This window comes from Seriola dumerili, unplaced genomic scaffold, assembly GCF_002260705.1.
Source record: "Seriola dumerili isolate Sdu_G_001 unplaced genomic scaffold, Sdu_1.0 BDQW01000068.1, whole genome shotgun sequence".
Lineage (NCBI taxonomy): Eukaryota > Metazoa > Chordata > Actinopteri > Carangiformes > Carangidae > Seriola > Seriola dumerili.
Genome location: NW_019174323.1, coordinates 10,919,869 through 10,942,739, shown reverse-complemented (window position 1 = coordinate 10,942,739; position 22,871 = coordinate 10,919,869). Strand labels below are relative to the sequence as shown.

At 40.3% G+C, this 22,871-nt stretch overlaps 2 protein-coding genes across 3 annotated transcripts; both read left to right on the top strand.

The window, feature by feature from the left end:
- The first annotated feature begins 3,153 nt into the window (after positions 1 to 3,153).
- On the top strand, positions 3,154 to 15,257 carry LOC111220138 (band 3 anion exchange protein-like). Of its 2 annotated transcripts, none has more exons than XM_022743124.1 (18): positions 3,154 to 3,220; positions 5,775 to 5,821; positions 7,464 to 7,644; positions 7,948 to 8,083; positions 8,626 to 8,698; positions 9,208 to 9,250; positions 9,338 to 9,522; positions 10,497 to 10,707; positions 10,835 to 11,038; positions 11,118 to 11,266; positions 11,472 to 11,666; positions 11,777 to 12,025; positions 12,134 to 12,223; positions 12,302 to 12,468; positions 12,580 to 12,821; positions 13,014 to 13,183; positions 13,931 to 14,104; positions 14,263 to 15,257. In XM_022743124.1, the coding sequence occupies exons 3-18, from the start codon at positions 7,488 to 7,490 to the stop codon at positions 14,341 to 14,343; spliced, it is 2,526 nt and encodes an 841-aa protein (XP_022598845.1). In that variant the 5' UTR covers positions 3,154 to 3,220; positions 5,775 to 5,821; positions 7,464 to 7,487; the 3' UTR covers positions 14,344 to 15,257. The 2 variants fall into 2 exon arrangements, with proteins under 2 accessions (XP_022598845.1, XP_022598846.1); XM_022743125.1 differs by having other exon boundaries at positions 3,205 to 3,220; positions 5,758 to 5,821.
- A 646-nt stretch (positions 15,258 to 15,903) lies between these two features.
- LOC111219617 (upstream-binding factor 1-like protein 1) lies at positions 15,904 to 19,128 on the top strand. The gene is made up of 11 exons (XM_022742332.1): positions 15,904 to 16,210; positions 16,419 to 16,594; positions 16,864 to 16,941; positions 17,045 to 17,200; positions 17,309 to 17,373; positions 17,509 to 17,554; positions 17,652 to 17,708; positions 17,982 to 18,031; positions 18,642 to 18,783; positions 18,972 to 19,013; positions 19,096 to 19,128. Exons 1-11 carry the CDS (start codon positions 16,177 to 16,179, stop codon positions 19,126 to 19,128), a joined length of 879 nt encoding a protein of 292 aa, XP_022598053.1. The 5' UTR covers positions 15,904 to 16,176.
- The last annotated feature ends 3,743 nt before the right edge of the window (positions 19,129 to 22,871 follow it).

The window sequence follows — 22,871 nt, the reverse complement described above, 5'->3', positions numbered from 1 at the left end:
AGTCACCTTCATAAACGTATCGCTTGCTGCAGCAAAGCGGGGTTTTTTTTTTCTTCTGTGTTTTACCATCGTGTACTATCATAGAGTATATCCTGCGTAATGAGGTCAAAAGTGTTGAGCAGTATATATATATATGTTACTTCAGATGCAGATGTGGTTCACTTCTGTTTCTAGGATATACTCTTCTCAAAAATGCAGCTTTTCTTGTTTCAGGACGGTGCCAGAGTTTGTGTCCAGCTGACCGAACTGTCTCCAGTGCAGGCAACAAAATGACCTGAACGTCTGGGTGCAAAGTTGACATTCAAGGAAATAAAAAGGTGAAATGAAACAAACACAGACAAACTAGTACATCCTTCATACATATCTTCATATCACTATTACTAGTAATAGTTTAACGCCTCAACTGGATCCCCCGTAAATAAATAAATCAGTAACATGTTTGCCTTTTGGGAGGTAAGACGAATTCACTCATTTTATCAGACTTGTTCATTTGTAAAAGTTCATGACAGACAAAAATGTCTGCCTTATACTTTTATCCTTCGACAGTATACGTTGTGTTTATGGACAAGGCACTACAGTACCACACTACTAAGACAATGCTGCCCCCTGCTGAGCTGCAGACTATCATCCTGTAGAGAGCGCTGCTGTTCACAAACACATATCTATACAACAGGACATATGAAATCCTACCGTTACAGATTATGTTCTTTTTCAAAGAATATCTGCATCTACAGCACATTTTTTGATCTTTTGTCAATATATTTTTCTCTAAACAACAAAAGTCATATTGTGTGAGTGGACAGTAATATGTATGTGTATTGTGTCTTTGCTCTAAAGAGACAATAAAAACATGTAAATAAAGGCACAACCTTCCATAAGCTACTAGTTCCATGCTTAGTGATATCTGTAGGTATATGGTATTCAACATCTGGAAACATGTCGCCATCACCTGGCTCCATCTCCCCGCCTCACTGTCTCTACTTGTGTAACTGTCACATCTACCTGTGGCCCCTGGCTGGGTGTGGTGGGGGTGGTCAGGGAGGGGGTCATCTTCTGTAGGGTAGCCCCATCGCTGGAACCAGATGTGGATGGATGATAGCATCCCTGCGCCCCTGAACAGCTGTTATCTTCCTCCTGTCCGAGCGAGGGAGGGGTAGGTGTCGGGCACTGCAGAGTGTGGGCCCCTTGAAGCACTGTTCTGAGTTCAGTTTATACTAAGAAGTTTGTTAAATGACGCACACTGACCACTGATCAGGGGGCCATGCTGAGTTTTAACAAGGGGTACCTTAGGGTGGGGAGATTCTACTGTTGTGTGTGATAGTGCCTTGAGTTTGAGCACCCGTTAACTGCGTCAGTGTCATTTGGAAAAACTCTCCACGGGTAAGACTTGATTTATTGATTTCTTCGACAGATTTTTTCAAATACGACCATCAGTGCAAATAGGACGAGGAGTTTTACAACCACCGTTATCAGTATGAGTGACAGGTTATTGGAACTGATCACTGCAGACCTTCTTGCGTCACATCACACACTGACCTGAACATTTTGTCAGTATCACCGCAGATGAGCTTAAATCGTAACATGAACTTTAGATCATACAAACAGGTACTCTTTGGAATCCGCAGGCACGTGCCTATCATGCCGTATGTAACTTTCTATCAGAAACCTGTAAGAATGCATGTGGTCTTATATGTAGGCCATGCGTGTGTGTGTGCCTGCGTGCGTGTGTCAGGTGAAATCTCCAACACTGGCAACATACAGTGTTAAGGTTACTGCAATAATCCATGGAAAACAGCGTGTTGTGTGTTGAAGAAGTGTCAGACGGTTTGACTCTCTGAGAACTCAGACACGGTGGAATATCGTCGTCCATGACTTCATCTTTTGTTGGCTGTTTTTAAGGATGGATGACATGCTGCTATGTGTTACAGGTAACTGCCATTACCGCTGACCTATCAGCTGCAGATACATCGAAGGGACTGGGATACGATGGCCTCTGACTTTGTGCCTAGGGCTGTAAGTGAAAACGCTCATGCACACACACACTGGATTAAGGACAACCCCGAGTTACATTGATGTATTTTCTCATTCTGTTTATTTCTTATGTTCTGGCTATATTGTATTGTATTGGTCTTTGATTGTGCAGACTGTAGTGCACACAAGCTCCTCTTCTCTTTTACCACCTTGTACCACTTCAGCGCTTAGCACAGCCTCTAAACCAGGTGAGCAGTATTTTAAAAAGAATGGTAGTTGCATTATGGGTAAGGCAGAATCCAGCATCTTTAGAGTCTCATCCACACCAGGAACTTAAAGTCAGGATATCTCTGCCTCAGCTGCTTCTATTTTCACCTTTCTTTTTGTTAAATCTGTCTCAAGTTTATGAGAGTACAAAAGTAAATATCCCTTTAATGGTGGGAACGAATTCACAAGGAAATAGTTTTGTTGTTTCAGTGTGTTGAAATACTGTACTCCAAAGGTCACCAGAGGATGAAAAACAGATTTAACTTTGCCCATCTGTTTTTTTGGGTTTTTTTTTTATCCTGACAGAGAAAAAATGAAGATGAGTGCTCCGCTTACACCCCTTTCACAGGGTAAGTCACCTTAACTCTGTTCTCTTGTCATCAGGGTGTGCCCTACAAGTGACTACTAGCACAATATAAATAACTGTCTCCTTATTTCTTGTCATGTCGCAGGCCTCAGCTTAAGACGAGGGGCCGTAACGAGATGCTGACCAACGTGAAGGGGGAGGATAAAGAGAGGATGAAAGCCGACTTCAAACAAAGTTTCACTCTCTGCCCGGATGATGTTGAAGGTGAGCAGACACTGCAGCCCGAGCCTCTGTTGTCCTCCAAACACAGACATTAAATGTGATAAGATGCTGGTTGGATAATGACACAGTGTGACTGGTTTCCTGCACATACCATGTCCCTGTATTTACTATCAATATTATGGGTGAGACCAGAACACATCGCTCTGGTGGTTGTGTGTTTCAGAGAGAATTAGTGTGCGTCTCCATGTGTGTGTGTGTGTGTGTGTGTGTGTGTGTGTGTGTGTGTGTGTGTGTGTGTGCGCGCGCATGTATTAGTCCCACCCATTATCAGGCAGCACACACCTACACACACAGGCACCTTTAAAGAAGTGGTGTTTATAAAGTCATGCTTTTTTGGCATTCTGGGGTCAGTCACTTGTCACTGCTGTCCGCTTTGGCGAGTACCTGCAGGAGGTAAGTGTCACCTTCTCTGCTACATTTATGCACGGTATTTGTGCAAGAAAAAAAAAAAAAAAAATACAAGTAAAGCTGCAACTTTGTAGCATGAAAGATATGGGAACAGACGCCTTCTGGGAAACTGCACACTTCATGGTCGGGGCTGCAGTTGCATAATTTTCATAGCTTAATGCAAGATTTTCTGTTTAGTCTCGCTCAAATTAGGCCTAAACTCCAAACCTTTGCAAGCTGTTTATAAGAAGGTAAGCACTGAAGATTGGGTTTAATGATGCAATTTCAGGAGAATGAAAAGTTGGTCTGACTTGTGTTTGAGTGATCGGCCTCTGGAGCTCGAGGCCTGTCAGCCACTTCTGAGGTGGTTGGACATGCCTTGACATTTTTATATATTTCACCTATCTCAAAAACTTTGATACCAACCTATGTATGCTTATATTCAGAAAAAAACAACCAGTAATCTCAGAGGACTAAAAATGTCATTGATTTAATTTTTTGTTTTAAATTAACTGTAAATATGCACTTTTCAAAAAACCTACTTTTCATTCGTTTTGTACAAAATAGTTAAAAACATGTCTGATTTCAGAGCGCAGAAGCTTGTAAACATAGGTGTTGGCTAAACAAGCAAGAAAGGCCTTTTTACGATTTATTGAAAATGCCAAACATAAAATGGATAAAGCTTTGATGAATAAAAAAGTGCAATCATGTATAATTACTGAAATAATACCAAATTTGAGCAGCATCTGGCACAAGAATTTCCTTCAGGGTGAATGAAGTTCTATCTTATCTTTATGCTATAATTTTCAGTCATGATCAGGATGCCAAGGTAGACATTGCATGCTTTGCACTTCCAAGGGGTTTTTGTTCGCTTTCCCCTTCACATCCTGCAATGTGCACAGGTCTTGCATCCTGCAATAAGCTTCATCCTGCAGTCACTGGCGAGCTCAGCCCCAAGAACTGGCGCACGAACTCCGCCAGCTGTCTTTGCAGGCCCCCTCACCGCCTGGCTTCCATAACAGTGGTTGCTGACTGGGCTGATAACGTGCTTTTTTCCTTGCAGATGCAGTGTTCTCCACGTTTCTGTAAAACAATCAATGAAAAAAATGTGAACAGTTGCTCTTTCATCATATGTTCAACTATTTTTTGAAGAGCAATATCTTAGCTGCTAATAATTTGTTTTGGTTTCAGCTAATACACTCATTTTATATTTGATTTATTAACTGTAATACAGTATAGATTTTTTAAACTTTATTTTTAATTGCTGTTAGTTGTACAGCAGAAGAATTTCCCATTTACCCATTACAGCAGCCATAAAAAATTACAAGTATTTTGTTCATTTATACCTGGCATATGCAATACTATAGCCTTCACTGACAAACTGACTGACACAACCCACATGAGTCTGAGTTAGTCAGTTAGTTAGTTGGTTCCAGTGAATATTACAGTCTTATTTGGTATACAGTAGATGACACATAAAATAACTCATTAGTGGGAGAGCTGCTCTGAACATGAGGGCATTACAAATAACAGAAGCCTTTTCACCATCTTTCATGTGTGTGCACCATCTTTGTCAGTCAGTGTAAACAACCAAAACTTGCTCCTCTGTGAAGGAGGCACATTGGGCAATTTCACACTTTTTCATGCCACGGCATCACATAATCATAACCAAAAATCAATCCTTTTAATGTTTCTAAGGCAAAAACTTGCAGAGTTGTCAAAGTGTTTGACTACATTTCTGTTTTTCTGTTTTTCTGCAGTAGCGTTAAGAAAAACACACACAAATTATGCATATTATGTGTATGCATTTATTTAAATACATATTTAAAAATGTGTATTTTTTAAGTGTGTTAGATGCATAAATATATTTACATGCAAAACCAAACTGATGACAGTTACACATATTGTCATATGAGTGCAATTCAAAACACTTGACATATCACAGAAAGATGCATTTGCTTACACGTGCAACTCTGCGTGCACCTGTACACCTACTCATATGACACAATGTACATGTAAAGACGTGCAAATTTGTACGATGATTTATGTATGCAGATACACACACTCACATATACAGTACACACCCAAACCCATGCGTGCACACACACATATGACCTATAGACAGCGTCTAGTCAGTCTAATCTGATTCCACCCTTGTGCTCAGCTGTGTTTTGTAAATAAATCAATCTGTTGTGAGAGAAAACTTCAGTGCTCTTGTCCAATCTGAGATAAAATGGACACATAAGACTGAAGTCATCCACCAACTACAACCTGAATCCATGTTTCCCAAACAGTAAATGTGTGTATAGCAACTTTTAAAAAATCCACTCATTCCATTCATTCTTTACAACTTTCCAACAAAAGTTTGTTCACTTTGAGCAAGCAAAGTCAAGATGAACTTCATTATCTCTGGATTGCTGAATTCCACCCAAACATACACATTTTATCGAAATTTGAAATTGAATGCAGAGATAAAATGGGGAACATATTCTCTGTTAAAATGATTTACTGTGCTGCTGTGAATGGTTTCTAACTGACTCCAGTTGTGTCTGTTTTCCAGCTGCCTGGAACATCAACAACAACGCCAACCCCAGTGCAGAGTGTGAGGTGAGGGACACACACACACACACACACACACACACACTAAAGAGATTTTGAGGTCGTACTTTCACAGACTAGGGATACAGACTCCCCACCTCCCTATTTGTCCGTCTCACACACACACACACACACACACGCACGCACGTACACTTCAGGCACACGACATGTATTGACAGTCCAAACATGTCCAGGACAAGCAATCAGTCATGTCCACACCGGAAACAAGCAGCGACCCAGAGCCTGGAGCCCGCTGGTTGTTGAACCAGGACAATCTCCATGTTTACCTGTAGACAGAAGTGTCACCTGGACATCACCTCTCCACATTAGCCTGTTCCATATGCACGTTGATGCTGCTGAGAAGATTCTACAAATGACAGTAGCTTCACGTAGTACTACAGGTTACTGTTGTGGAAAACAACACCCAAAATATCATCTGTGTTATTGTAACGTAGTGAAGCATGAACATGATTTTTATCTGATCCAGAGAGAGACTGTAAAGCATGTATGTCCACTGCTTTCTTCAGCTTGAAGTGACCCTTGAAGCTAAATGTAACAAGCTCAGGAATGTTCAGTGAGGTTTGTTCAAAGCGGAGAGGAGGCTGCTCCTCCTCTCTTTTTGAGACGTTGGATCTCTTATATCAATGTAATATGCTCTTTTTTTTGTTTGTTTTTAATGTTCATCTGTTATTGGCCAAAACATGTAAAATGATGTTCCAACGGAGGACGTCCTCCCTTGCCAATCAAAAACCAGAATACAATAATGACATTGTGTTGGTCCAATGATAATTTCCAGATTTCATCTTCAATTGCAAACTACTTTTACATATTCTCCTAATTCTTTTTTCAAATTTGTGTTTCCCTTTTTTCATTCAGCAGTAGCTACTTATTTTGAAACCAGAGATATTATAAGATATACTATAATTATAATTTAAAGATATATGTTATAGATAGCCTACAAGGACTTTGCTCCCCCAGTTTCTCCCCCAACTTCTATCAGTTTTGTGACTATTATGATGCCTCCCCTCCCTTATATAAAGAATAAAAAATATGATCACAAAAAATATATAGATGACTTTCAACACTCATATGCCTGTATACACACTGAAACAGTTAAAAATGATCTCTCAAGTTCCTCAATTCTTCTTTGTCTGCCTGGATAGTGGATCATTGTTCAGCTGTAGCGCAGGAACAATAAGAAAAAGACAGAATTTGGTACTAAAAAGACTTAAATTACAGCAGCTAAAAAAAAACTTTCAACTGAGACATGGGCATGTGAGTGTTGTTTCAAGGCAGACTTGAAATAATATGAACCTATCCTAAAATATCATAGAAATAGCTGAAATGTAGTAAATGTACAAACTATTTGTGCTTGGGATTTTTTTTTTCCTCAGGTTAGAAGGAAACACAGTCTTCAAATTTTTTGCTCCTATGCTTCCCTCACAGTGACAAGTAGTAAGTGGCCATTGAAACCATAGCTGTTCACCACATACACAAGCTGTACTTGTGGGAGGTGCAACTTTAATACATACACCTGTCCCGTCCAAAATTTTCACTCTCTGTCTCACAGACACAAGCATGTTTGTGCCTGTGTCCCACGTTCATGCCCAAATCAGCCGCTCTTTACCTCTTTGTCTGTCTGTGCCCTCAGAGGTACGTGCAGCTGAAGGAGCTAATGACTGACCAGAAGCAGGAGACCTACTGGCAGGAGACGGGCCGATGGACGGGCTACGAGGAGAGCTTCGACCCTCAGGCCGGGGTGTGGGCGTCCTCGCACATCTCCTACCTCACCTTCAAGAGCCTCATCCAGCTCCGACGCACCATGACCACAGGTCAGTGAGGAAAATCAATGAAGACATCAGCATGAGTTTTAAAAAATAGCATCAGATTTTCATTTTTCTCTGGTTGTAGTATCATTGTTGTCTAGGTACTAACTGTTGAGTTAATGTTAAGTTTTCTCTGACAGTATGACACCACGGGAGAGCCAAGATTAAGCCCTTAAAATGCAGTAAGCTCTGGCGATCTCGGCACTTCTTTCTAGCTCTTATTTTGTCTGAAACTCACCTGAAAACCACAACCACGCTCTCCTCTTTATGATCATCCCTGATCCTCTTCCAACATGTTCCTTTGTCAAGGTGTGACGATTTTTGACTGTGAGGAGCGGACCCTGGCCACCATCGCTGAGAAGATGGTCACCGAGATGGTTAACAAGAAGGAGATCAGGCCTGGAGACCGGGAGGGAGTGCTGAAGGCTCTGCTTAAAAACCGCAGGTATCCTCCAAGACATCACACAACACTGACTCAAACACAAATGACCTACATTTAGGCGTTTAGCTGATGCTGTTATGCAAAGCTGCAATTGAGCGGTGAATATTTCAGCATCTTGCTCAGAGAAAGCTAAACAGAGCACGTAGCTATTGTGGAGATCAAACCTGTAATTATGGTCTGTAACCACCAAACCACCGGTCTGCTTGAGCCTTTATTAAAGGTGACCAGTGTGTACTGCAGTTACCTTGTGCTTGTTAGAATCAGGTCACTCTAAAATATCCATAAAGAATACATATTCACATTGTGTTGTAAAGATTTTGTTCAATAAGCTGACATAAGACCACGAGGCATTCGCTATTTTAATAACGGAAATTATGTTTAACTGTAGCTGTAACTAAAGTAGGTGACTTTCAATAAAGTTAGAAAATTCCTTGTTTTGTTATTTCCGCACATTATGGTCTAAATGAGAAACAGTTTGCCACAGCCATTCATTCTTCAGCCTGACACAAATACAGCCAATGACAAATGTGGTTTTCTCCCTGCAGCCAATCAGATGACCCAGAAAGCCAAGCTCTGGCTGGTGGGATGGACCTGCAGAGGTTCTCAGTCGGGGAAAGGGTAAGTTCTTACACTGATGGGATCATCCATCTGAATGTACTATTGCTGATAGCATTATTTGATAATATGACAATGGTGAGATGATAGCCTTCAAGGTGACCATTTACAAAGTCATTCAGAGGAGTAAAGGATTCAGAGGATTCTGGTTTTGGATTTCTTTTTCTTTTTCTTCTTTTCTGATATCCATCACTTTAGCTGTTTGGATGAATTGACCTGAATTGAGTGGATAGTATTCCATTTTGAGGTCTGTGACATAAGTCTTGACGTGTTTGCACACATTATGCATAAGTAAGTATTTGCACAAAACTGTAAATGTTCCAAATGTAAGTTTCTTTGAGGGGAAAGTAAAAAATACAAATGTACACATTTAAAGATCCATTTAAACAGATGGTCTGGCCTCAATTTTCAAGAACAGATTATCAAATCAATCTCCACTTTTTTAGAAAATATAGTGACAACAATGAGAACTGGAGAGTCTGATGTTTGCTCACTTGGTCTGTTCATTCTAGAGGGATGCATCTGACCGCGTTGAGGTCTCCATGGTGCTAGTAGGTGAGGACATGTGTTTGCATACACATTTGAACCTATTTCTATGTGTTGGTGTATCTTCAAATATAATTTTCTATGTTTTTGAACCAGGAGCCTTGGACTTTCTGGAGAAGCCTACAGTTGTGTTTGTGCGTCTGAAGGAGGCAGTGGTGCTGGACTCGGCCTTGGAGGCCCCGGTGCCTGTACGCTTCATCTTTGTTCTGGTTGGCCCCAGCAAGACTGACATGGACTACCACGAGACTGGCCGTGCTATGGCGGCACTAATGGCTGACAGAGTGAGTTAGCTGACATTTTTGCTGTACAAAACTTCGGCTATAATGCGTGAGCACAGACATATTCACAAAACACACAACTGCTCAACGATATGATGACTTTTAATGAGGTTGGGTGCATGGAGCTCTGGTTGCAAAACAGTCAGTCAGCCAAAATTTAAAAAAGGCAGTCACCTGAAAATAACAGCGATGTGGTATTGTTTTGAATTTCTATGTTAAAGCATCAAAGTGTAGTTATTAATTCTCAAATTTAAGCTGAGAGTCAAGTACTTCTTTAGGAATTCTTTAACAGGCTTACTTGAGGAACAATGTAAGCAAATGTCCCAGTCTCTCTTCCTCAATCCTTCTTTCGCATTTTTCTTTATCTGACACACTTTTGGCTGCGCTGCAACACTGGGGACAGCCCTATAAACGCAAATGTCCGTGACTGACTGACTGACTGACTGAATGATAGAGTTGAGTGATCAGTTCACACCATTGGTCAGCTGAATGCCATATGACTGAATCATGAAGTTACACCATGATGTTGGACTTCCCCCACTTGCCACTGCCACACACAAAATGAATTGGCACAGACAGTTTCAATTAAGACTTTTACAGACTGTTGTGTTGCTGATTTAGCGCATTTGTCGCCAGATTAAGAGACAAAAAAGCACCTAATGACAAATCTCGAGACTTTTTTGGAGAAACTTTAGCTACTTTCCATAGAAGAGAGTCATGAGTAATGCCCCGCAAGTGAGTGGCAGAGAGGCAGAGCAGCAGTTTGTTAGCCAGTTGGAGGCTGTGTGCTGTGTGAGAGACTAGATAAGAAAGATATTCTTTCAACTCAAACTTTCTGTCTGAGAGATTATTTTACAAATAAATTTAGCCAAAATCACACCATAGCCTTTACTTTTTATTTATGTATATGCGGATTTTGTAAGATGATATCGCAGTCATAAAATCCGTCACATCCAGCTCCCCTCTCTCCACCCCAGGTGTTCAACCAGACAGCGTCGCAGGCAAAGAGTGCCCGAGAGCTGACAGACACCATGGCTGACTTCATGGACTGCAGCATCGTCATCCCACCCACCGAGATCCAGAGCGAAGCTATGCTCAGCTCCATCATCAGCTTTCAGAAGAAACTCCTGCAGGACAGGTTCCAGTCCTCTGATCCTGCCCTGCGCCTGGAATCCAAACCTCGTAGGGGTGGGTCCTATCAGTACACACTCATAACAACAATATAAGACATGGATAACAAAGCAATTATTTGCCAAGACAGTTTTCTATCATCAATGTGTATTATTCACGTAAGATTTAAATTGTTTTCCCCCAGTTTCCATAGCTACCGGGCCCCCTCCTGAAGACCCCCTGGTCCGTACGGGTCGACCATTTGGTGGGATGATTCGAGACATAAAGAGACGCTACCAGTACTACAAGAGTGACATCACAGATGCTCTCAACGCCCAGGTCCTTGCTGCCGTCATCTTCATCTACTTCGCCGCCCTGTCTCCTGCCATCACCTTTGGAGGGCTGCTGGGTGTGTGTTTGTATTTGTATGTGACATTGCATTGCTTTTGTATGCAGTAGACCCTAATTGTACTCCTTTGCCACTTCAGCTGATAAGGTGGACAATATGATGGGTGTCCCAGAGCTCCTCATCTCCACCAGCATCCAGGGGATCATCTTCTGCTTTGTTGCTGCTCAGCCTGTCCTGGTCATTGGTTTCTCCGGTCCTCTGTTAGTGTTTGAGGAAGCTTTCTTTGCTGTAAGTTAGAACACTGACTCATATCCTCATCTAGGTGAACTGAGGATTTTTTTTACAGTCTCTGCTGATCCATATGATGCCACTAAAGTTAATTTTTGTGATAACTTTGTCATACTTACTAAATGTGCAAGCTATCATCGTCATGCATACTACGGCAGATTTAATAGTGGCTGTGGTAAACTCATCCCCAGTTTGCTTCACTCAGTTCTGCAGGTCCCAGGAAATTGAGTATATTGTCGGGAGAGTGTGGGTTGGAGTGTGGCTAGTCATCATTGTGGTGATCATTGTGGCCTTTGAGGGCAGCTTCCTGGTGCGCTTCATCTCACGCTTCACCCAGGAAATCTTCTCCATCCTCATCTCCCTCATCTTCATCTATGAAACCTTTGCCAAGCTGGGGAGGGTAAACCATCTTCACACATTTCCCACATGTCATCTGTCCAAACTAAATGTGTGATTTTAGCGCTCATGGACAAATCATAATCTTCTTTCATCTTCTGGCCCTCTCTCTAGATCTTTAAATCGCATCCTCTGATTCTGAATTACGATCATCTGAATGAAACTCTGGAAAATCCCTGGCACCCAAAGGTGGTCGAGACCATCATTTATGACAATGCTACCGGCAATACAACTGTTCTTGTCAACACTATTAAGCCACCTTACCCCAACACTGCCCTGCTCTCCATGTGCCTCATGTTCGGCTGTTTCTTTATCGCCTTTTTCCTGCGCCAGTTCAAGAATGGGACATTTCTTCCTGGAAAGGTGAGTCGGATGTGATTGTGTGTTTCAAAGGCAGTCTGTAGTATGTTCTCCTATAGATTTCTTGCCAGCTGATTTACAATTGTAATGTTCCTGATCTGTTCTCACCAGGTGCGACGTTTAATTGGTGACTTCGGTGTCCCTATCGCCATTTTCCTCATGATTGTTGTGGACTACAGCATTGAAGATACCTACACTCAGGTTGGCCAATGTTTTTCAGCTTCCAGTTCATAGGCTGAATACATGCACAATTGTAACTACTGTTGTTTTTCGGCACAGAAACTCGTGGTTCCTAAAGGTCTGATGGTATCCAACCCAGCCAAAAGAGGCTGGCTTATCAACCCTTTCGGGGAGCACAAGCCTTTCCCTGTGTGGTTGATGTTTGCATGCTGTGTCCCAGCCTTGCTCGTCTTCATTCTCATCTTTCTGGAGTCTCAGATCACAACGTGAGTCATTACATCAACGACAGCAAAATCCCTCATTGAATACAACCTCAGAAAATGTGACATTTCCTGCCTCTTACCAAAGTTTGGCTCAAATGTTGTGTCCGTCAACAGTCTGATTGTGAGTAAACCTGAGAGGAAGATGGTCAAGGGCTCTGGGTTCCACTTTGACTTGCTGGTTTTAGTTGGCATGGGAGGGCTCAGTGCAATATTTGGTGTGCCGTGGCTCAGTGCTGCCACGGTGCGGTCTGTCACCCACGCCAATGCCCTCACTGTCATGAGCAAAGGACCGAAACCTGTGATCGAGAAAGTGATGGAGCAGAGGATCAGTGGCATTCTGGTGGCTTTGCTGGTCGGTAGGTGCTGTCTTATCATCCAATATTTGTGTCTGTTCTACAGCTGCTTGTCTAGACTACTGCAGGTTTATCATTTGCAATGTAAAGCTTTTTACAGTCTGAGAATACCTTCTAACGGAGCATATCAGATACTCATCACTCTTAATTAAAAGACAGTAGACTATCCTTTATCTGAATGTAATTTGTATCAAGGTCTGTCTATTCTGATGGAGCCAATCCTAAAGATGATCCCCATGTCGGCCTTGTTTGGGATCTTCCTCTACATGGGAGTCACGTCACTAAATGGCATCCAGCTGTGGGATCGTATACTGCTTCTGCTCATCCCTAAGAAATACCACCCTGATGAACCCTACGCCACCAGAGTAAGAGTCCCATGATAACTTAATGACCAGAGTCCCTAAATTTCATTAGCAGGCAAGCAAGAACAAGACTAAGAGTGTACAGCCATGTGAGCAACTCAGTTAGGCTGTATTTTAATTTAGTGGTGCTTTAAACTAAATTCTAATGTTAGCATGCTAATATGCTCATGATGACAATGCTAACATCCTGTGTTAGGCAATTATAATATTCACCATCGTAGTTTTGTCTGAGCGTGCTAACATTTACTAATTAGCATTACACAAATGGTAAAGCTGAGGCTGATGGAATGTACTTAGTTTTGCAGGTATTTTATCATAAACCAAAGCACTAGAAAAAAATGAAAACGTGATAGATGAAAAGTCAGAGGATCGTCAGAGTTTTTACAGTTCATCCTCTGGGGAACATGAATGTGTGTAGTAAATGTTGTGCCAATCCATCCAACAGTTAAGACGTTTAACTAAAAACTATAAATGTGAACCTCATGGTCGTGCTAGAGAAAACACAAGTGAAGTCACCAAAGTCATTTGGAAAAGGATTTATCTTCTGGGGAACATAAATGTCCTTCTAAAATTTCATGGAAATCCATTGAATAGACCATTGAATAGAATCCATTGAGACTTTTCACGCTGGATCAAAGTGGTGGACCGACAGACAGATGGACATTACTGGTCGTGCTGCTAGTGTAGCTAAAACACATCCATCTCTACAGTTATGTTTGTATAACTAATGTTTGCATATTTCGTACACAGGTGAGCACAGGGCGAATGCACTTGTTCACGGCCATCCAGATAGTGTGCCTTGCACTTCTCTGGATTGTGAAGTCCAGCCCAGTATCCCTCGCACTGCCCTTCATACTCATCCTCACTATCCCTCTACGCATGTTTATGACCGGGCGTCTCTTCACTGAACTGGAAATTAAATGTGTAAGTGGTGTCAGTTCAATAACTTCAGTATGGAAATTCAAACTTATGTACTACTCCTAGTAATGAGCCTGAAAGGTTATGTGGAATATGTGTGTGTAATAATGTATGTGCTGTATGTGTCCTAATGTCCTTATTCTTCTGTGCCTGTTGTGTTTTAGTTGGACGCAGACGATGCCAAAGTGACATTTGAGGAGGAGCCAGGGAAGGATGTATACTGTGAATCTCAAATGCCATTGTAGATGTCTTCCATGACTGCTGCCATAAATCTTTTACTTTAACAAAAACATATTTATTTTATATATTGCTCAAATTAATGTTTCATCTATGAGCACAGACATGTTTTGTTTTATTTTTTTTATGAAAAATGCAGCTATAGATTCAATCTTTGTAGCGACAAAATGGGTAACATTAATATCCTGTAAGAAAAGTGTCTTGGTAAAACATTCCTGAAGCGTTTTCAACATCTCACAGGTAGATTCTTTGCATTATGTTGTGTTGTTTTTAAAAGATTGTGCCTTATATACTACTGAAGCTGGAAATATTCATTTAACATCGACATGTTTTTACAAAAAATAAGTGCATAAAGGCATGAGGCAAGGCACTTACAAATGAAAACTTCAATCATGCCAGCACTCCAAAAATGGACCGACTGAATGCTGGGTGAAAGGTATTGAAGTGTTAAAAGCCAAAATAGTATGTTTTTCCAGGCAATCTCACACTGAATGTATTGTTGTAACATGTGTCACTTAACTTATTATTGTATTCACTTGCTTGAGGTGAGTAAAATTCAAATGAATGAATGAATGAATTAAATAATACCTGATTTAAAAGGCAATGATGCAAGCAAAGTATATTTAGCAGGAGTGATCAAACTGGTGCCGGTGGCGAGCTAAAGGACAATATGCCAATACGTGGAGAGAGAAAATGTAGAATTTTTGTGTGTTGTTAAAATTTATATTGTGTGTAAGGTTGCCATTTTCTTGTCATCTCTCTCTATAATAAAAAACTACCTCCCAATATACCCACCAAATTACTTTCACTGACGTGGTTAGATCTAGTAGGCTACTTTATTGCTTTAAGATCAACTTATTGCAGTTGATCTTTGGCCCCCATGAAGTCAGAATGGTTAATGACACAATTTGATTGATTAAAACCTGAGTAACATAAACCTTTGTTGTTTTTCTTTATGAATTTTTGCCTGTTTTATTTATTGGTTATGAGATTTTTATAAACCCATAGTTCCTGATTTCGGATCCAATGCATTCTGATACATGTTTTTCTGTGTGAAACGGAAATTCTACATCTATATAATCCATCATAAATCAGGAATGCAGCTATTCACATTAAATAACTATTCATTTTCAAATAGTCTTGGTTATTGTGAAAAATGATACATGCAATTCCTCCATTTCTTTAAGATAGAGAAACTGATAAAGGGAATTAGTATTAAAAAAATTTTGCCCTGTTTGTGTGCTGTTGTCCTCTGGAGACAAGACAATGAAAGAAGATTTATTTATTCATTCATTTATTTATATATTTATTTACATTACTTTATAAATGTAATATACTACCTTTATCAGTATTCTGAAGATTGTGTATGACTCTACACACTCCGGGGCAATAGGTGGCGCTTTGCACCCTTAACGCTGGTCTGCGTGTTTTGTTATCTGCCAAAAACCACAAAGAAGAAAAAGAAGCGTAATTTCATTGGGTGTTTTCGATCAGTTTTGGGTGACGTTTCTCTTTTCTTGTCTCTGATTGGTTGTTCTCTCAACAGGAACTTGTCGCCTAGAAATGTAGTCTCCTAAAAAATACACAAACCACGTTCCTCTGCTGTTTCGTGTGTTTATTCTGCAAATTAACGTGACGGCAACGAGGGCAGTTCGTTAAGATAACCTTTGTTTCAATATAGCCTGGTTGTGCTTAATTCGTCACGTCGGTGACTAAACTGAGCTCGCTAGGTAAGCCGACTAGCTAATGTTGTTTTACCGGTAGTCACATGGATTGACTTGAACTTCTGCCGACTTTGTATCCAGCTAAAGACTTCAGCAAGAAACACGTTTTATTGGAAAATGAGTGGAGCTGAATTTGAGACAGAAAAATCTGGTGAGTACAATTAAATAAACTGCATAACATATTCACTCAAATAAATTTTTGCCATCTGACATTGCACTCATAATGACTTAAATTACACGAATGACTAAATAGTCATGTGGCTTCCTTTGCAATATCCCTTGCAAATAACCCTTGTCAGTTGCAATGTGATTAATTCAATTATTTGCCTGGCCTTTCTGTCCCTGTGCTTTGACTACAGGCTGGACCATTGAAAACCTGCAGAAGCTTTTGGCTGCAATCGAAATCAACACTCCTAAACGTTACAGAACGTGCGCTTATACTAAAGGACTGAAAACTGTGGACTGGAATAAGGTGGCTTTCCCTCCTTTCTCTCCTGAAGCTTGCCAACAAAAGTGGGGAGAGATTTTGCACAAGGTGAATTACAGTTTAACGCTACATATTCAGTTGACAAAAAAATAAAAAATCATCACAGGGTCCACTCAGCTGCTGCTATTGTGGAATTTTCAATAATATCCCAAAATATACTTTGGCAGATGTTAAAATCTTAAATGTCAATTGCAGGATGCAAGAATGAACTGTCATTCTCAGTATAAATTTGCATTGATCTTATACAGAGTTAGCTAGAGTATTACCTCTTGTAGGGTCTATCCGTTTGTAATATCCTGATTGTTGTTGTTTCTCAGATGCGCAAGTTTCGGTCCATCACAGAGCTCATTGTTGAAGCTCAAGATGTCTTTTCAAATCCTGCATTGATCAGTAAGGTGAGCACAGCACAATTTTATAAATACTATAAATACTTGCAGCCTGTCATACAAAAATATAGGTTTCATGCTGGGAATTTTCAGTGTGCCATTTTTGCTACAGCTCCATCCAGATTTCCCAAAGAGACCCATTCCTTTGAATGCCAAGTTTTATGAAGATAACTGTGCTAAGTTTCAAGAGCAGCACCCAGAGATGAGCCACAAAAAGGTAGTGGAGGTCCTGTACAAGAAGTACAATGTACTCCCGAGCAAAGAGAAGGTATGGTCAATGAGAGGCTACTTCTGAAACAGCACTTCTTTTCACTCAGCGTTGCCTTAGGCCTCAGTTTTACATCATGACATACTGACTTTTTTCTTTGAATCACAGGCTCAATATGTGAAGAAACACCTGCTTGCAATGAAAGAATATAAGGCAAGGGTGCTGGAATTCAGGTAAAGTAAAAAAAGTTAATTAAGTTAAGTTAATTTAGTAAATGAACACACATACAATACAGCATAAACACATGTGATTTGACCCAGAAGGCTGCCGGTGTGTATTCAGTGTCAAGCAAATTTTTTGTCTTTCAGGAAACAATACAAATGTCCAAATGATACGGACGCAGACACCCCAGATGTAAGTGATCACACAAGCCAGTAGTAGTCATTAGCTGGAATGTGCTGTTTCCATGGTTTGCTGGGATTTACCTCATGATGATGTTTATGCTCCTCAGACTTTCGATAAGAAGGAGAATGGCATCGAAAGACCTAAAGGCCATAAAGAGCGCAAGGTAAGAAGTAAATCTGTTGTCCCAAAAGAGGAAGAAGGTGTCTCTAGGTGACCCAGATGTAAATGATCACATCAGCTATCACTAGTCATGAAGTGCAATGTACTATTTGCTTGGTTTATTCCCCCCAAATACCTATTAATATAATATTCATATTCATATAGTAAAGTTCATATTCATTGTAAGGACACATGTTATTGGTTACACTTATATAACACTGGTTCTTAATCTTAATTTTATCTTCAAATTGATATGTGACCCCTCTTGTTAAATCAGGGTGAAAAGCATACTGAAGGTGCAGAGGGTCTGCCTGCCAAGCCTCCTATGTAAGCTACACACACACACACACACACACACACACACACACACACACACACACACCCACACCCATCTCAGTGACAGTGATTGGAATTGAACTTTGAAGTCCCTTGTTTTGCTTTGTTGGATGTTCACACATCTGCAGCTTGCACCTCTTTCGCTGTTGTCATATTTACTACTTACTGTAGAATCATAGTTTTTAATCACTTTTTGTGATTTCGATATGGTTGCGTATGTGTATCTTGTAGAAATGGCTATAATCTATTCTGCAAAGAGCAAATAGCGTCCATGGAGGGTATCTCAAAAAAATGGATTGCACCCTCTTTCTTGCCTCCCTGACAAAGAAAGGGGCATCACAGAAAGGGTGTGTCATTTTAGGTGCTCTTTAAAGTTGGCCACATTTACATCCTCATCCACTAGAGGGTGCGGCAGTTCCAAGGGATACATGCTCAGTATTTCCTGTCTGCCATTAGATATGAAGAAGACCTTTGGCGGACCAGCGAAACTTATTTAACTTTGTGACAAAAGTCTTGAAAATTGTCTTATGTTTTCTAGGCTTGTCTAGGCTTTTTTTCACCTTTTGTGACTTATATTTGATTGTGTATGTGTATCTTTTAGAAATGGCTATAATATATTCTGCAAAGAGCAAATAGCGTCCATGTCGGGTATCGCCAAAAAAGACTATGTGAGTGTTTGGGCCAAACGCTGGCGAGATTTGACTGAGAAACAGAGGGAGGAGTACAGTGTACGCTGCGGAACGGTATGAATGCACACACACACACACACACAAATTGCTTCATATAGACTGCCCCATAAAAACTAACTGCTGCACTACAAGACTCTGAAATCAACATTATCATGTCCGGTTACAGCAAGAATCAGCTGAATCTGAATGCAAGATTTGCTTCATTTCTTTCAGTTGTGCAAGATTTGCTTCATTTCTTTCAGTTGAAAAGAAAGTACACGACTGAGCTGAATGAATATCTAAAGGTGGGTCATTTAGAAGACTACAGTTGCAGCGTTGAGCTGATGCTGGTAGACTTTGTGTGACGGTGATGTTCATGTTCCTCAGACTTTGGATAAGGAGAGCAGCAGCAGATCCTGAAGGAGAATGGCATCAAAAATACCTAAACAACGCAAGTAAGAATACATTTTGTCGTCCCAATAGAGGAAGAAGGTGTCTACACCCCAGATTCACATCAGGCAGTATTAGTCATGAGCTATGTGCTATGTACTGATTGCATGATTTATTCCTCCTAAGTACCAATTAATATAATATCCATGTTTCATATAATACAGTTCATATTTATTCATATTTGGTAGCAGTTATGCGATACTGGTGCATGGTTCTAAATTTTATCTTCAAATTGATGTGTGACCTCTCTTTTTAAACCAGGGTGAACAGCATACCGAAGGTGCGGAGGTCTGCCTGCCAAACCTCCTATGTAAGCCACACACACACACACACACACACACACACACACACACACACCTCAGTGACAGTGATTTGAATTGAACTTTGATTCCTTTGTTTTGCTTTGTTTGGATGTTCACAAATCTTTCACTGTTATTATCATATTTACCACTCACTGTAGAATCATGTACTTAGATCGCAGTTCAGTTTTTTAGTAAGAATTCACTGAACTTTTATTGTGAAGTGTCATCCAAGTGGATGAAAAAATAACTGCTGCCACCAGAGTAGATGAGGATGTACTGTCATTTAAGTGTTGGCAGAGATGGTATTTGGTTACAGCCGTGGTAAGCCATATGGAATGTGTTTGATGTTCTGTATTGTTAATCAGACTGTTGTTACATGTGGTGTACCACTATACTTAATTGATATGGAGCACAAGCCACTCCCACTCAGTTCAAACGTGCTGTGTGATGCTCGGGTTTGGATTGCACCCTCTTTCTTGCCTCCCTGACAAAGAAGGGGCATCACAGAAAGGGTGTGTGTCATTTTAGGTGCTCTTTAAAGTTGGCCACATTTACATTCCTCATCCACTAGAGGGTGCGGCAGTTCCAAGGGATACATGCTCAGTATTTCCTGTCTGCCATTAGATATGAAGAAGACCTTTGGCGGACCAGCGAAACTTATTTAACTTTTGTACAAAAGTCTTGAAAATTGTCTTATGTTGTCTAGGCTTTTTTTCACCTTTTGTGACTTATATTTGATTGTGTATGTGTATCTTTTTAGAAATGGCTATAATATTATTCTGCAAAGAGCAAATAGCGTCCATGTCGCGGTATCGCCAAAAAAGACTATGTGAGTGTTTGGCCAAACGCTGGCGAGATTTGACTGAGCGACAGAGGGGGGAGTACAGGGTGCGCTGCAAAACGGTACGAACACACGCACAAACTTCATACAGACGGTCCAACAAAAACTGACTGCTGCACCACAGGACTCTGAAATCAACATTATCATGCCATTTAGTAAAAATCAACTGAATCTGAATGCAATATTTGCTTCATTTCTTTCAGTTGAAAAGAAAGTACACGGTTGAGCTGAATGAATATCTAAAGGTGGGTCATTTTAGAAGACTACAGTTGCAGCGTTGAGCTGATGCTGGTAGACTTTGTGTGACGATGATGTTCATGTTTCCTCAGACTTTGGATTAAGGAGGAGCAGCAGCGGATCCTGAAGGAGAATGGCATCAAAACCTAAACAGGCAAGGTAAGAATACATTTTGCCGTCCCAATAGAGGAAGAAGGTGTCTGCAGACACCCCAGATCTAAGTATTCACATCAGCCAGTACTAGTCATGAGCTATGTGCTATGTACTATGGATCCTAAATGAGAATGGCATCAGAAGACCTAAAAAACTAAAGGTAAGAAGAAATTTTGGTTGGAGGGGGCTTTTATTAGATTTGACTGATCCTATTTGCTGTATTGTTCATTGTTCTATGTCATTAGGATGTTTCTGTTCTTCACTATGCCACATATTAAACGACAGCTTATAGTCAGTGAGAAACTGTTTGATTCTGTACCCCTTATGTGTAAAAACTACATTCGATTGACTTTCTCGTTTAAAAATATTTCTGATGTGCAGGGGATTAATAGAAAAGTGAGGCATGCAATACAATTTCCTGGTGAGCCCAAGATGCCATCTCGGTGAGCAACGTCAAACAACATTTGTGCCTCAGGATTCATTAAAACAAATGAAATCACCAGTTTGTTCTCCGAAGACAAATTTGCGACTGTTTTTTTATTCTTCACTCACAGATCTGGTAATGTAATCTTCTGCAAAAGCAGATGGAACTTCTGCAGGAGGAATTCCAAATGCAAAGGAGCGCTTCTTAAAGGTCAACCAAAGTTGGCAGAAGCTCTCTATAAAGGAGAAGGAACGTATAAAGAGAAAGTACAAGTAAACTTCAGAAAATACTTTAATGGAGCTGGAGAAGTGGTATAAGGTATAAGAAATTTCTTGAAATGTTTTTTATTAATCTAGGTCGTTTTTTTATTAAATTTAAAACCATGTCACCTTTTACATTCTTCAGACGTTGACGCGCAGCAGAGCAGAGCGATTTTCAAAAACATAACCCCAGTGTAAGCAATGCAAGCCACCATTTGTATTTCTATTCATTTTTAATTAGTTTCTTTTAAATTCACAATATACCTATTTTTTGCAGAAATGTCGGTACCTCAATGTCAAAGAAATTGAAGTTGAGGTCGGTGAAGAACCATGCTTGAACATACCAATCGGTAAGTTGAACTGTTGATACAGCTCACATGAAGTAACACACTCTTTGATGATGTGACCAATGCAAACCTCTGATAAATACAGGTGGCCTTATAGTGAAGGTTAAAGCACTAGATTTTAATAAGTGTGTAGTCAGTGTTACATTGTCAGTCAGTGGTGCAAAGTCAATAAAGTCATAGTTCACTTTGTAAGTTTTGTCCAGACAGAATAACAGGATATCATTGATAGAATAAAAAAGAAAATTCTATTTGCTGCACTCAGGTGTAAAAAGTTGTCTTCTCAGTCCACATGTATTAACTTCACACAGATTCAGAAGATGAAGACATTGAGAAAGCAGCAGTGACGAAGAAGTGGTCAATCTGGACTGGGATGAGGTTAGGAAACTTTAAAACTTACTTTTACTTTTGTATTCAATTATGCAACTGTGCATCCAGATGTTCTAAATATTAACTGTTGATCCACAGGATGAGGAGGAGGAAGAGGAAGAAGAAGATGATATCATGTTTGAGATGTATTAGATTGTGATGAGATGGACAGCAGAGGGTCTCACACACACACACAGGATGTTCAGAGCTGGATTCTGGATTTGAGAAGATGGACAAGTGCTTCAGTGGCTGAGTGCAAAATAACCGAAACTGTTTCATGTGCCCATTGCTCAGAGTAAGAAGTTAATGGAGAAATAGATTTGGGACTTTTTAAGTGGGTCCTGCTTTACAACCTAATCTTGTGGTCTTTGTCATGAAAATAGGATCCATGCAAAAATACTGTTTTGAAGACCATTATTCATCCGTTGTGTTTCCATGGTCTGAACTCTCAAATCAATTTGTTCATTTTACCAACAGAGCAAATGTGGGTCTTTTTTTAATATTCCGTCATAGCGGGAAATGTTTGAACATTGTACCGAGTGGGATTCTTCTGGCCTTACCACAACATAATGCATCTGATGTTGTCTATAGCCAGACTATACATCCTTGTGAACAAAGGAGACAACAAACTCAGCTGATTTTCTACTTCTGCTGTTAAGTAATTGAATATATGTATACATTAAAGTTGTTATAAAGAGAAATTCTCCATGGCCAGAAGCCATTTGATTGTGTTTTCTATTAGTTGGTTGGGGATGGTTTTTAATTAAGTGGAAAATCTCTTCT

What these genes read in the sequence shown, in the direction of transcription:
- LOC111219617 (XM_022742332.1), top strand. Translation starts at nt 16,177, where the DNA reads ATGAGTGGAGCTGAATTTGAGACAGAAAAATCTG. An exon ending in GGGGAGAGATTTTGCACAAG is followed by an intron (nt 16,595 to 16,863) that starts GTGAATTACAGT and finishes GTTGTTTCTCAG; the next exon opens with ATGCGCAAGTTTCGGTCCAT. An exon ending in TACTCCCGAGCAAAGAGAAG is followed by an intron (nt 17,201 to 17,308) that starts GTATGGTCAATG and finishes TTTGAATCACAG; the next exon opens with GCTCAATATGTGAAGAAACA.
- LOC111220138 (XM_022743124.1), top strand. Translation starts at nt 7,488, where the DNA reads ATGACTGACCAGAAGCAGGAGACCTACTGGCAGGAGACGGGCCGATGG. An exon ending in TTGAAGATACCTACACTCAG is followed by an intron (nt 12,224 to 12,301) that starts GTTGGCCAATGT and finishes TTTTCGGCACAG; the next exon opens with AAACTCGTGGTTCCTAAAGG. An exon ending in ATGAACCCTACGCCACCAGA is followed by an intron (nt 13,184 to 13,930) that starts GTAAGAGTCCCA and finishes TTTCGTACACAG; the next exon opens with GTGAGCACAGGGCGAATGCA.